The sequence below is a fragment of the Sciurus carolinensis genome, chromosome 12 (assembly GCF_902686445.1).
Source record: "Sciurus carolinensis chromosome 12, mSciCar1.2, whole genome shotgun sequence".
Classification (NCBI taxonomy): Eukaryota; Metazoa; Chordata; class Mammalia; order Rodentia; family Sciuridae; genus Sciurus; species Sciurus carolinensis.
The window spans coordinates 2,854,073-2,866,128 of NC_062224.1; the positions used below are offsets into that span (position 1 = coordinate 2,854,073).

The following is a 12,056-nucleotide window of genomic DNA, read 5'->3' on the forward strand; positions in this document are numbered from 1 at the left end:
CTCTAGGGCACAGGGTCCCCTGTAAGACTGGTGAATTCTTTCTTATCTTTCTAAGCCAATGTCTACAAAAGGACGACGGCCACAATGGGTATTCTGTTTACAACTTCTCCTTAAAACCAGGGTCTTTCTTGGTTCCACAGCTGAAGAGCAAAGGTCACAGAAGACCACCAGGTGCAGCACCCCAACCTCGCCCAGGCTGCTCATGCCAGCACCCCAGCGCCACATCCGCCAAGGCAGAGCACCCGCCTGCTCACAACAGACCCTGGTGGCCGTGACACGGGGCCATCCTGGAGAGCACTGATGACCGTCACAGCAGGGCTCACGCCAGCAAGCTGATAATGTCAAGAAATTGATAAAGTTTTAAAAATTGAAAAACCTCTTTTCTGACACATACTCTTTATTTCTTCTGGAAGAAGAGAAACATAAGTGACTAAAAACTTCTGTAACTTTAATCCCAGTGGAGAACCACTTCCTACCAGCTGGCCTGGGGACCTACAGACAAAGAGGGGAGAAAAACATATTTAAAATCCACTTACAGGTGAGTGTGAACCAGCCTGCACGGACTCCAGCCCCAGAGTCCTTCTGCACCAATGGGATAAGAAAACCTGCTTTTTCTGAACCTGCCCTGTATTCATCAGGACTCTGAGGCTGTTCCTGGTCACAGAGACAGCAAGGCCTCGTGGGAAGGTGAGCAGGTCCCCCCACGACAGCCTTCGCTTTGGCCTGTGTGCATCTGGCTAAATGGCATCTTGAAAAGCAGCAGCCTAATGTGGCAACTTTCAACTGTATTTTATTGTTTCCCACATGTAATTCAATGAATTAAATCCTTAGGCCTGAAATAAAAGAACATTCACAGCAAGGATATAGATGGGTGACAGATGACTTTTGCAAGAGCACTGAATTGCCAGTATCTGCTGAAGTCAAGGTCCTGCTCTGAGCTGCTGCCAGGACCCTACCTGCTAACTGCACCACTGTGGCACTGGAAGGCTGGAGCTGTGTCAACTCCCAGCAGCCGAGACCCCCTTGCTGGCGCTCCCACTCCCCAGCTATCCTCAGCTCAGAGCACCACCCACGGCAAACACTTGGGCAAAGACCAAAAATCACTGGCATACCAAACACCACCATGCTCTTTCAATACTTATTAAACAGACATTAAAACTTAGCATAACGTGGCACTGACATTGACAACCTAAGGAAATTGGCATGGGGGATCTTCTGTTGAGAGGCATGCCGAAGACCAAGAGCTCTAAACTTAGTTAGTCGACATTAGAAGGACAACACAATTCTAAAGCAGGGAGAATTTTAAGACATAGATAGTTCCTCAGAAAACAAGGCCAAGGCACAACACTGACAAACACTTCTCACAGCTAACTTTCTCAAAAGGCAGAAGTGGCAAACAAGTGGACATCTTACAAAGTGTGGCAGTCACTACCAAAGGTGGAGAGGAGAAGGGTCACAAATGACCCTGCAGCACTGGACTCAAACTGGATACAGTGGAATGAACCCATGGCTTTTAGGATGGACAGATGGGTGGATGGATGGACAGATGGATGGACGGATAGACAGTTGGATGGATGGCTGGATGGCTGGACAGAAAGATGAACAGGTAAATGGATGGATGAATGGACAGATGAACAGGTAGGTGGGTGGGTCGGGGGGAGGGATGGATGGATGGATGGACAGGTAAATGGATGGAAGGACAGGTGAGTGAATGGATGGGTGGATGGATGGATGGATGGATGGATGGATGGAAGGATGGATGGGCAAATGGATGGACAGGTGAGTGGGTGAGTGGGTGGGTGGGTGGGTGGGTGGATGGATGGATGGATGGATGGATGGGTGGGTGGGTGGGTGGGTGGATGGATGGATGGAGGATGGACAACTCTAGATGGCTAAGTCTGGTCAGCAGACAGAACAAAGAATAAGGATGAAAGATAAATGGGAATTCTTTATATTATTCCCAGAACTTTTCTACAGGCATGAAACTAAGTAAAAAGTTAAAAGAAAAAGAAAAAAAAAAGGTTCAAAGTGTCAGTTAGTCAAAGTCACCACGATTTCCAGAGGGGCAGAAAGCATGAGCAGTGGAAGAGAGTGAGCCATATGATATGGCTCTCAAAAGCCCAGGAATGGAAGAGTTCAGGGGACTAAAGGGAACAAGAAAGAAGGAACACATGATATAAATAATGGAAGGCAAGAATACAGAAGGCACTGCAAGATTTAGGGGGAAAAGCTGCTTTTCCACAAGGCAATACAGATTACGTACCAAACATGCTAAATGATCTGGTCATGCTTCATAACGTCAAATTTATATATCAATACATAGTCCTGCATGACTGCTAGGCGACAGATGTTTACCTGCTATACAGAGAGCTCTCTGAAAGGGCGTCCATTAACGGTCCAATAATAAACTGAAAGAGAGAGAGAGGGGTGGCTGAGTTGTCCCTGCACCTGTGGAAGGTGAACCTGTCCCCACCCCAGGCCCCCAGGAGGCAGCAGAGCTGCGGTCAGCGAAGCGGACCCTTACGAAGTAATTAACTCAGAGGGTCCTGGGGGTGCCCCAATTCTACCAAAATGACAAAACAAGGACAGAATTTTACCACCCAATAAAATCCTACAGCACACTAGACAGTTCACACAGTGGGTCAGAAAGGAGAGACACCTGGGAAATTAAGGCAGTAACAAGAAACAGACCCTCCAGGGAGGACTGAGCCCACGCCTTGAAGATAGAGGGGACATTCCAAAATACTACTTGGCACTAGTCAAACAAGAGGGCTTGTACGAATCAGGAAGGAGGACACAGAAAAACGGCGTGTCCAACAGCAGAGCACGTGTGCGGGTAACCGGAGAAACCGACTCCGGCTACATGTCAGCCAGAGGGTGGGTCACGCGCCCCCAGGCGGCAGTCCTGAGCGTCATAGGGACCAGGCCGTGCCCCACCGTGTGGCTCCCGACAGTCAGAGGCACAGGTTCTAAGGAGTGCAGCTAGGAGGCCAGCTCGTGCAAGACGGGCGACAGTACAGCTGCACCCGAGCAGACCCCGCGACCCCACGAGAGGTCACTATCGCCCGACACCAGCTCTCACGCTCTGATCCGCGGGGTCTGAGGAACGATGGCATGGACTTTCTCAAGAGGGCCTCCCACCCAGGTCAGACTGTCAACAAATGACACAGCTGCTCCCAAGCAGGGTAGGGACGTTCAGAGGAACAGGGTTTGCTGTGCGCACACCTATAAATGTTGGGGGCTCATGCACAGTCTGGGACGCTTTCCTGAAGACCACAGGGATGTGACAAACGTGTGCACCTCTTGCGACCAGGCAGCAAGGAGAGAAAAGACCATATTACCTCAGAAAAGTCTGGTGAAAACGGAAGACACTTCAATTCATACAGCTCCAAAAAGTGGATGACACCTTCTTTGGTCAGGATTTTATTCTCACTTTCAAACATTCTTTTATAAACACACATATGCCAGGAGGGATGAAAGAGCCAGCAGCCTGTGGAGAGACACACTTAATGCTGACACTGGACTCTGTCCACGAACACATACACGCACAGACACGCTCACTATCCCACTGCAAAAGTGAGTTTGCTTTATCACATCCAAGGGCATTTGCTAAATAACCAAAAAAAATCTTGGTATTCAGGATTCTGTGTTCAGACAGGTTCATTTAAACAACTAGGAAAGCTGCTACAATATGCAAAAGTAAAATACTCTCCCGGTGCATGCGATGGGAAACCTCGGATCTGGGCGCTTTAACCAGTCCTCTGACCACTTTTCATACAGGAATCAGAAACGGTTACTCCTCTGCTTAAACCCTGGAATGGCTTCCCACTGTCCCCAGGAGGCTGGGCGAGGCGCGGACTGACTGTCACCCTGCAGCCGCATCACCTCCTGCCACGTCACTTCCAGGGGCCCTTCTGTGGCTGCAGAGCTGCTCCCATCCCAGGGCCTGTGCTGCCTCCTGGTGGGAGCTGGGATGGCCCCCCAGTACAGGCCTCTGCTCTCTCCAAAGGACCTACAACCAACCCAGTTGTCCACAGAAAAGACAAAACTCAAGTGAAAACACTGCACCTTTCCTACCACTTCCTCCCGCGCTGAGCATGCATCGCATACTAAATCGATATCTAAGTGAAAATGAGATCGAGTGAGCAAATAAAAGATGGAATGACTGTGTGCCTTGGAGATAGTGTTATGGCTCATGAAATTTAATTCTGATAGTTTGAAAAAATAGCCAGAATTTTAATAAATGACACTCAATAAATAAATTGGTCATTATTTGTAATTTATGCCAACATGCTTGTTCAACTCTGGTGGTAGTAATTTTTCAAAATCAGTCAGTGCTATTTGATTTGGTTTGCCAAGAGCTGTGAGCAAAATACGGTAATAAGAGCACCATTTTAATAGTAAGTGCATGAGTGCAGCCACAAAAAGATCCAATTAAATGCGAGCCCCAGGAGGGGCCACGGACACTCACGGCCTGTGACGATCCCAGTCTCAGGAAAGAACCGGAGCGACCAGCAGAGAAATGCTCACTTCCTCAGGGGTCAAACGATTAGAGCCGTGATTATCTAGAGCAGGCACTAAAGCCACTTACCTAGGTTAGCCCTCGTGTGTAAACACAGAAACGCAGCATTTTATCATTTTTATGAATATAAAACACTGTTGGCCTGAAGTTAGCTGTTTCATTGATCGAAACTTAATTTCACAAAATGATTTTCAGACGCTCCAGCTTCACAGAAGTTCTCCTAATGCAGTGGTGATCAAGGGCTCAAAAAACATGTTTACAGTATATATTCTATATTCTAGAATTTTCTCTTCCTAAGAAGTCTAAAATACTTGACTATAACACAATCCCCCAAAAAACAGCTCTAACAAAAAGATGCATGCATGCTCACATCCGTAACAGAAGTATTGAGAACACAAATGGAAAGCAATCCTGGTGCACATTCGCATCCAAGAGCTCTGGTTAACACCCTAACACACACTGCCACCGCAGCCCTAGGAAGTGTCCCTGTCTTCTAAGGACCTGCTCTGAAATGCTTGTGGACCAAGGACCACAGCGCTCGGTGGGGGCACGGGACGTGTGGCGGAAGCAGTGGGAACAGCTTCATCACGTGGCTCTTTCCCTCCTAGATGTGCGTGAAATTTTTCATAACAAGTTAAAAAAAAAAAAATCAATCCTTGGGCTGGGGATGTAGCTCAGCTGGTAGAGTGCTTGCCTTGAGTGCACAAGGCCCTGGGTTCAATCCCAGCACCACAAAAACAACAAAAAAATCAATCCCACCTCTGAACCTCAGAAAAGCCTGCAACCACTGAAAGCTACTTAAGGATGTGGGCCAACAATGTGGCATAGAAACTGCTGGGTGTGACAACCCTACAGACAAGGGGACCCAAGGAGCCTATCTGCCTGTCGAGAGCCACCGTCGCTGGCAAGCGGCACTACGGGATGATTCATATTTTCTTCCTTACACTGTAGTAATTTTTCCCAATTTTCTCCAATAAATAGGGATTAGTTGTAAAATCAGGGGGAGAAGTGGGGAATAGAAATATTAGTTTAAAAAAAAAAGCAAACAGAAGTGATCATTACCATTTTCCTCTGACACTGCATATTCAAACAGAGTGTTTAGCTTTGGTAAGACTGGCTTTATAACATGAATCTAAAAACAAGAGCAAAGAATCACATGAAACGGAAACACCTGTAAAGACTCAGGGCGGCTATTCATCAACAGCAGTCCTCGTGACTCTCCCCTTGTGAGACAAGCCTCACGGGGCGGATCCTTCCAGCTCTGGACCTCGGCAGGGTGGCAGGATTCAGGCACCCGGGCCTGAGGTGGCGGAGCCAACCAGTGCAGCCCAGAGCCAGCTAGGGTGGTGCACAGTCACAGGGCGAGCAGCCCAATCATGGCAGCCCAAGTGATGGTGGGGCATCCTAACTGGCTGGGGAAGCAGGAAGGGACGGACCCAGAGATGAGAAAAAGAGAGACTGAGGCTTTTTCTCCAGTTCAGACTGTGCGAGGTCACATCCTAGAAGTAGAGCCACTTCAGAGCTCAGTGTTCTTCCTGCCACTTGGGCCATGCTGCTGGCTTCTTCGCTAGAGTTTGACTTACATATCCTTCAAAGTATGCACAAATCTGAGTTTCTAAAATAAATAACGGAGGCCTTGTGGACCCACAGAGCAGAGAAACCCGACAAGTTACTCAAATGCAGAGAAGCTTCTCGCGCTGCAAGTCCACCTACTCAGCATGTGGGTCATTCTCTACTTCCACTCACAAATGAGGCTTGGTGCACACATGGACTCGCAGTGACTCCGCAGACTGCTGGCCTCTTGGTGTGCAACGTACAGATTGGGAAAACACACCAGGGGACAGGGCCAGAGACACCAGCTGGGAGCTTGTGCAGAATTCAGTCTCAGGCTCTAGCCCAGACCTACTGAGTCAGAAGATATGGGGATGGGGCAGCAATTTATACTTTATAACACACCTTGAGGTTTCCGATGTTAAAGTCTGAGACTGCCAAGGGAAATCAAAGACTGTTTTGAATGGTAATTTGAGTCAACTGAAAACTTTCTTTACTTTCCTGAGACACTTTACATGCTCTTGTAAATTGCATTTGTGCCAGAAGACAAAGGACACTCAGCTTCTATCATTCTATCTTTAGGCTGGTCTTTGTGCACTGCTTTTAATGTCTGAGAAAAAGAAAATCACGTGTACTGTAGGATTTGCAAAAATATGAACTCACCTGATTTCCTTCTAGAGTTTCCATAATTAAAACATAATTTTCCCAGAATTTTAGAAGCTCATCTTTTTTCTTCTCAGACCACCAAAACAGACTTGGGCCTAATACAGTTTAAAAAAAAAAAAAATTAGTTCTTCCTTTTGCAAATCTAACAGTTTTCTTCATAACAGCAATTCTTAAAATAATGCAACAACCAAACATTCACTCTAATAATGGAGGGCATCCCTCATCAAAGCTTGGAGAGGAAATTTGGGAATCTCAAAAGAAGTGAGCTGTTGTCACTGTTAGGATTACTGTTGTGGAGTTCTGGGTAAGAATGACAGATCTGCACATATAAACTTGACTTCCTGCCCCGAGGCCCTTACTATAACAGGAAAGGATTTTTCAAAAGTCAACGTCCCAGAAGAATAGAAGAAAAAAAACCAGGTAAGCAGAATAGCAATAAAACTTAGAATCTGAAAGTCAAACTGGAGAAAAGAGAATTTCAAGTGGACACAGGGAAACAAGAATCAACTGGATCTGCATTGCACGATCCCTGTCAGAGGATTCGGCAGCCGTAGGAGCTTCTCCAGGTGCAGGTGAGAAGCCAGGGAGAAGAGGATCCAGTGGCCAGGATTTGCTCAGAGCACTGGATACTTAAAAGGGGGACAATCCAATGACAAACAGATCTCCTGAGAACTAAATTTGAGAGGAAAAACAAGAAACTCAAAGAAGGGGCTGAATACAGAAGAAATTGCCCAGGTAGTAAAGACAAAATCACAGAGAGAAGAGAGGCCGGCAGACCAGTTCAGGAGGAGACCAGCCACAGGAGAACCCAAGGAACCTCCTGGAGGTGAGGAGCACCGCCCTCCAGGCCCAGCAGGGGCCCCAGGAGCCAGCACCAGCAGGAAAGCACACCTGTGGCCAAGCTGGACCCCGAGCCCGACCTTCCACACAGAGTGTGGCACACACCGCAGGACCCGCAGGATCCAGGGGCTCCGACTCCCGAAAACTGTAGACTGGCATCTTTAAAATTCTGTATGGAAACGTCTTCCAAGCAAGAATTCTGTCCTCATCAAGCCATCAATCAAACGTGAGGACAAAACGAAGGCATTTAGACCAGTCTGGTCTCTGCTTCTGCACTGCACAGAGAAAGCCACGAGAACAGTGCTGCCACAGAGAGAAGGGCTGGGCACCCTGCAAGATTCTGAACTTTAAGGGGGGCCAGGGAATTCCCAAAGACAGACAGTGTCTCCAAGAACAGAAAAACCACTCACTGCTCTGCCTCTGGCTGGGCTCCCAGGAGGAGGTGGCCACCAAAGGAGTACTTTTTTAAAATGGCATTTTAATGGGGTTTAAAGGTCAAGGGTGGGCTGGCATGACCCTCAGAAGCTCTGGGACCCCTGAGGAGTCCACACCCACTCACCCGCTGACCCTGCCTCCCCAGGGACTCTGAGAAAGACCCTGGCAGGGCAGTGATCTCCGCAGAGTGGGCGCGCAGGCCTGCCTTCGTCTGAGGGGCAGGGGGAGTCCCTGCGGTGTCCTGCCATGCACGGCAGAGGCAGGGCTGGCGAGCAAAGCCGAGACCTGCCTGCCCCCAGAGGCCTCACCGCCGAGCCTCCTAGAGGAGGGACTGGAAGCCCTCTCACACCCACCCACACCCTTGCCCCTGCCCTGATGCCAGGCAAGGGCTGGCAGCTCTGGGAAGAACACCTGCTAGCCTGGCCCTGCACTGAGATCAGGTGAAGGCCCTGCTGCTGTGGGAGAGGAAGGAAGCTGCTCCTGCTGGTAACCTGGCAGAGGCTGGGCTGCGCTGCAGGGGGGACAGCAAGACACGGGTGCCCAGGACCTCGCAGAAACCCACACAGAATGGAGCCCACACAGGAGGGAGGCAGAGGGAGCAGAGACACTCACACGGGCTCTACTGACACCATAAGAAAAGTGACTCCACACCCTAAAGATAAAGCAAAGTCAAACCTGGCTGTCTAGGGGTTACACTGGCAAATGACTACACATTAAAGGACCAAATCAAAAAGGTAAACAATGTACTTAAACAGAGGAGATGAGAATTTTTCAAGAGATGGAAACTTTTTAAAAGTTCAAAGGAAGCTGGGGCAGCGGCACATGCCTGTAACCCCAGTCACTTGGGAGGCTGAGGCAGGAAGACCACAATTTTGAGGCCAGCCTCAGTAACTTAATGAGACCCTATCTCAAAAGATAAAAAAATATAAAGAACTAAGGATGTACCTCCATGGTAGAAAACCCCTGGGTTCAATCCCTAGGACTGCATAAAATTTTTTTTTAATAAAAGCTCAAATGGAAATACTAGAAATAAAAAATGTCAGCCATACAGAACCTTTTGATGGAATTATCAGACATGTCACCTTTAAAGATTTCATCTCAGGAAACTACAGAATGCACCACATTGGTGCTGTGAGTGCAGGAAGCAGAAGCACCAACACAGGACCCAGAGGGACCTGCAGGATGGTGGACAGAGCTAAGAAGCGGGCTGTCCCCAGGCACGGGGAGAAGAAATCCATAGGTCAGCAAGTGAAAGATTCTAAGGGAGCGACTCAGGAAAAAGGACGCCTCCAGGCCAGGCTCTGGAAGACTCAGACGCTGGGCTGAGAACTCAGGGCTGAATCGTGATTCGTGTGGACAGAACCCAAACACATTCTACAATGACCATTGTAAGAGAAACTTGCAGGAATGGAAGCATGATTCAGTTTCCTTAAACTGTGACTACGATGTGCTACACAGATCACCTGTGAACAGCACCCATTTAACCAAAAACCTCAACAGTGGGTTTTACAATATGACTAAGAAATGTTATTTCAAGACACAGAGGGTAAATACCAAAATGTTCCATATAAAGAGGTAAAAATGTTTTCTTTCTGAAACTGAGAAAGTGGGGTATATTCTTAAAACCCCTTACAATAAATGAGTTTAACTTTGGTAAACTTTTTTAAAAAAGTTTTCCAGTGAAAACTCTTAGGGGTTTATCACCCATTTGCAGACTGCTCGAATATAGAAAATGTTTTAAAATTATATGGAAATTTAATTTCACACCTTCAACCAGACAAAAATCCTTTGTTTACAATAAATGAGTAGTAGCTGCAGTTGAAAAAATTTTTTTTCTATCTATTGAGACAATTCTGAATCAATCTGTTTTGCACTTAGTTCCCAAACGAACTTCAGGTGACTGAAGTGCACTTTCACGACATCAGTGGATAACTGATCAACAGTTACCAACCAAAAGGCAGCAGTGGTGCTGGGGAATCTTCACTTGCTCTGTAAAGCTGAAGCAGGGCTCAAGATGTTAAAAATGCCCTTAAAGAGCTGACTTAAGAAACGTGTTCAGCAAACATCAGTTAAATCCTGCCCCTGAGATTACCAAGGGACATTTCCAAAGAATGATGCTAACCCTAACACTCACGCCTTGACTCATTCCCCGAGTACAAGTGCATCTTTCAGTGTGGCGGATGTCAACCCTCCTTCCTACTGGAATGTCCTACCACGACACAGTGCCCATTTGGGTCTGTAGAATCCTGTATGGGTTCAGCCACTTTCCCAAACTACTCAACTGGCACAGCATTCCACCCCGCTTGAGTCCAACAGCTCCCGAGCGCAGCGATTTGGGTCACTTAGCAGAACAGCCCTGAGAATGGGGTCCCAAGGATGCCAGGCTTTAGGGTGCCACCTGGAATGGCCGAATCTGCACGGCGTGCGGAAGCTAGCGGGGTCCGGCTGGGGCAGGGAGCAAGTACCGGTTCCTCCGTGGGCGTCGCAGGTGTAGTCGGCGCCCAGCTCGGCTGACACCTCCACCGCCCTCTGCAGCAGGTAGCGCGCGCGCTTGCGCGTCAGGGCGTCCTCCGCGCTGCCCAGCCCCGCCTGCACCGTCCTCCAGAAGCGCCCGCAGCGCCGCGCGTCAGGGCCCGCGTCGCGCGCGCCGGGCTCGGGCAGCAATTTCTCGGCCAGGGCGCTTAGCACCTGCAGCTCCGGCCCGACGCGGTCCGGCCCCCAGGGCACCCCCGGCGCGACCAGGGCGTCCCACACGGCCCGCAGCGCCGCTCCGCCGCACTGGCCCAGCGCGGGCAGCAGCCGCGCGGCCGCCAGTGCCGCCGCGTCTTCGGCGCTCCCGGGCCCGTCCGCGCCCATCGCCAGGACGACAGCGGTCTGCGCCACACGCTCCAGCAGCGGACCGTCCTCGCGGGGTCGCAGGCAGGGCCCGACGGCCGCCAGCACCTCCACGGCCGCCTCGGCGCCCGGCGCGCGCCGCCCGGCCAGCAGGTCCCGCAGCGCCTCCTCGGCGAGCGCGGCGGCCAGCGGCGGGCCGCCCGCGAGCCGGGCGCACGAGCGCAGCGCCGCGCCCGCCGCCCGCAGCACGCGCCGGCGTTGGCTCGGCAGGCCTGGGTCTGCGCCGCCAGGGCGCCCGCGCAGCAGCGGCACTAGGTACCCCGTGGCGACCTCGCGCGCCGCCTCCGGGAGCGCGCCCGGGCCCGCGCCCGCGTCCTCCAGCCGCTGCAGAAGGAAGCGCAGCGTCTCCACGCGCTCCGCGGACGCCTCCCCTCGGCACAGCACCCCGAACAGGGCCCGGGGGTCCCGGCTCTGCGCAAGCAGCACTTCCGCGAGCACCCTCTCCATCTGCCGCGCGCGCCGCCGACACCAGGCTCGGGGAGGAAGCCGTTGGCGTGCGCAAGGGCGTGCGCGTGCACCGGCCGCTGGGACGTGCGCGTGCACGGCGGAGTCGGGGCGCGTGCGCAGGTGCGGGGTTGCCCCTGGGCCTGGTACTGCCTTCGGTGCGCTCTCGGGGCCCCATCACCAGCACTGTCTGGAACCACCTGCCCTCTTACCCCTGTGCCTTACCGTTTTGTAGGAGAAAAGAGACCCTCGTTAAACGATATTGTAGTATATGCGCCAGGTGCTTGGCTTCCTGATTGGAGTTTGGCCTCCCCCGGGCCCTAAATTAGTCAGGCATGCCTGTGAGCACAGGCCAGAAGGTGACACGGAAGGTGGACATTGCTGTCACCTCAGAGCTACTTTCAAAGAACTGCATGTAGGGCGCCTCCCACAAAGACACTGCCACATGGATCTGAACGGTACTCTACATCTGCATTAAAAATAGATAAGGAAAACACAGGATGATCTAGCAGCCAGGAGGCGTGAGACACACTATGCTTATGTGTTGGGAGCACAGCTAGAAAGACGCACACCAGCTCTGGCAGCCCAGTGCCCAAGCTCCAGAACAGAATTTCCCTTAGGATGTGTGTGCTTGCTCCCGCTGTACAACTCAAAACCAGCCCCTGCATATGTCTTTTCTGTACTTCTGACAACATGTACTACC

General features: G+C 50.7%; 1 protein-coding gene across 9 annotated transcripts in view; it reads right to left on the reverse strand.

Annotated features, from left to right (window-relative positions):
* Tarbp1 (TAR (HIV-1) RNA binding protein 1) overlaps positions 1–11,390 on the reverse strand; it is a 50,801-nt gene extending 39,411 nt beyond the window's left edge. For all 9 annotated transcript variants that reach the window (XR_007104270.1, XM_047520147.1, XM_047520144.1 and 6 more), the window contains exons 1-6: positions 10,480–11,390; positions 6,737–6,834; positions 5,585–5,654; positions 3,342–3,490; positions 2,356–2,408; positions 395–492 (exon numbers count right to left, since the gene is read on the reverse strand). Coding sequence is in view for 8 of the 9 variants with exons in the window: in XM_047520147.1 (XP_047376103.1) it covers positions 395–492; positions 2,356–2,408; positions 3,342–3,490; positions 5,585–5,654; positions 6,737–6,834; positions 10,480–11,356 (1,345 nt within the window). In the remaining variant the exon portion in view is untranslated. The remainder of the gene's footprint in view (positions 1–394; positions 493–2,355; positions 2,409–3,341; positions 3,491–5,584; positions 5,655–6,736; positions 6,835–10,479) is intronic.
* Between the last annotated feature and the right edge of the window lie 666 nt (positions 11,391–12,056).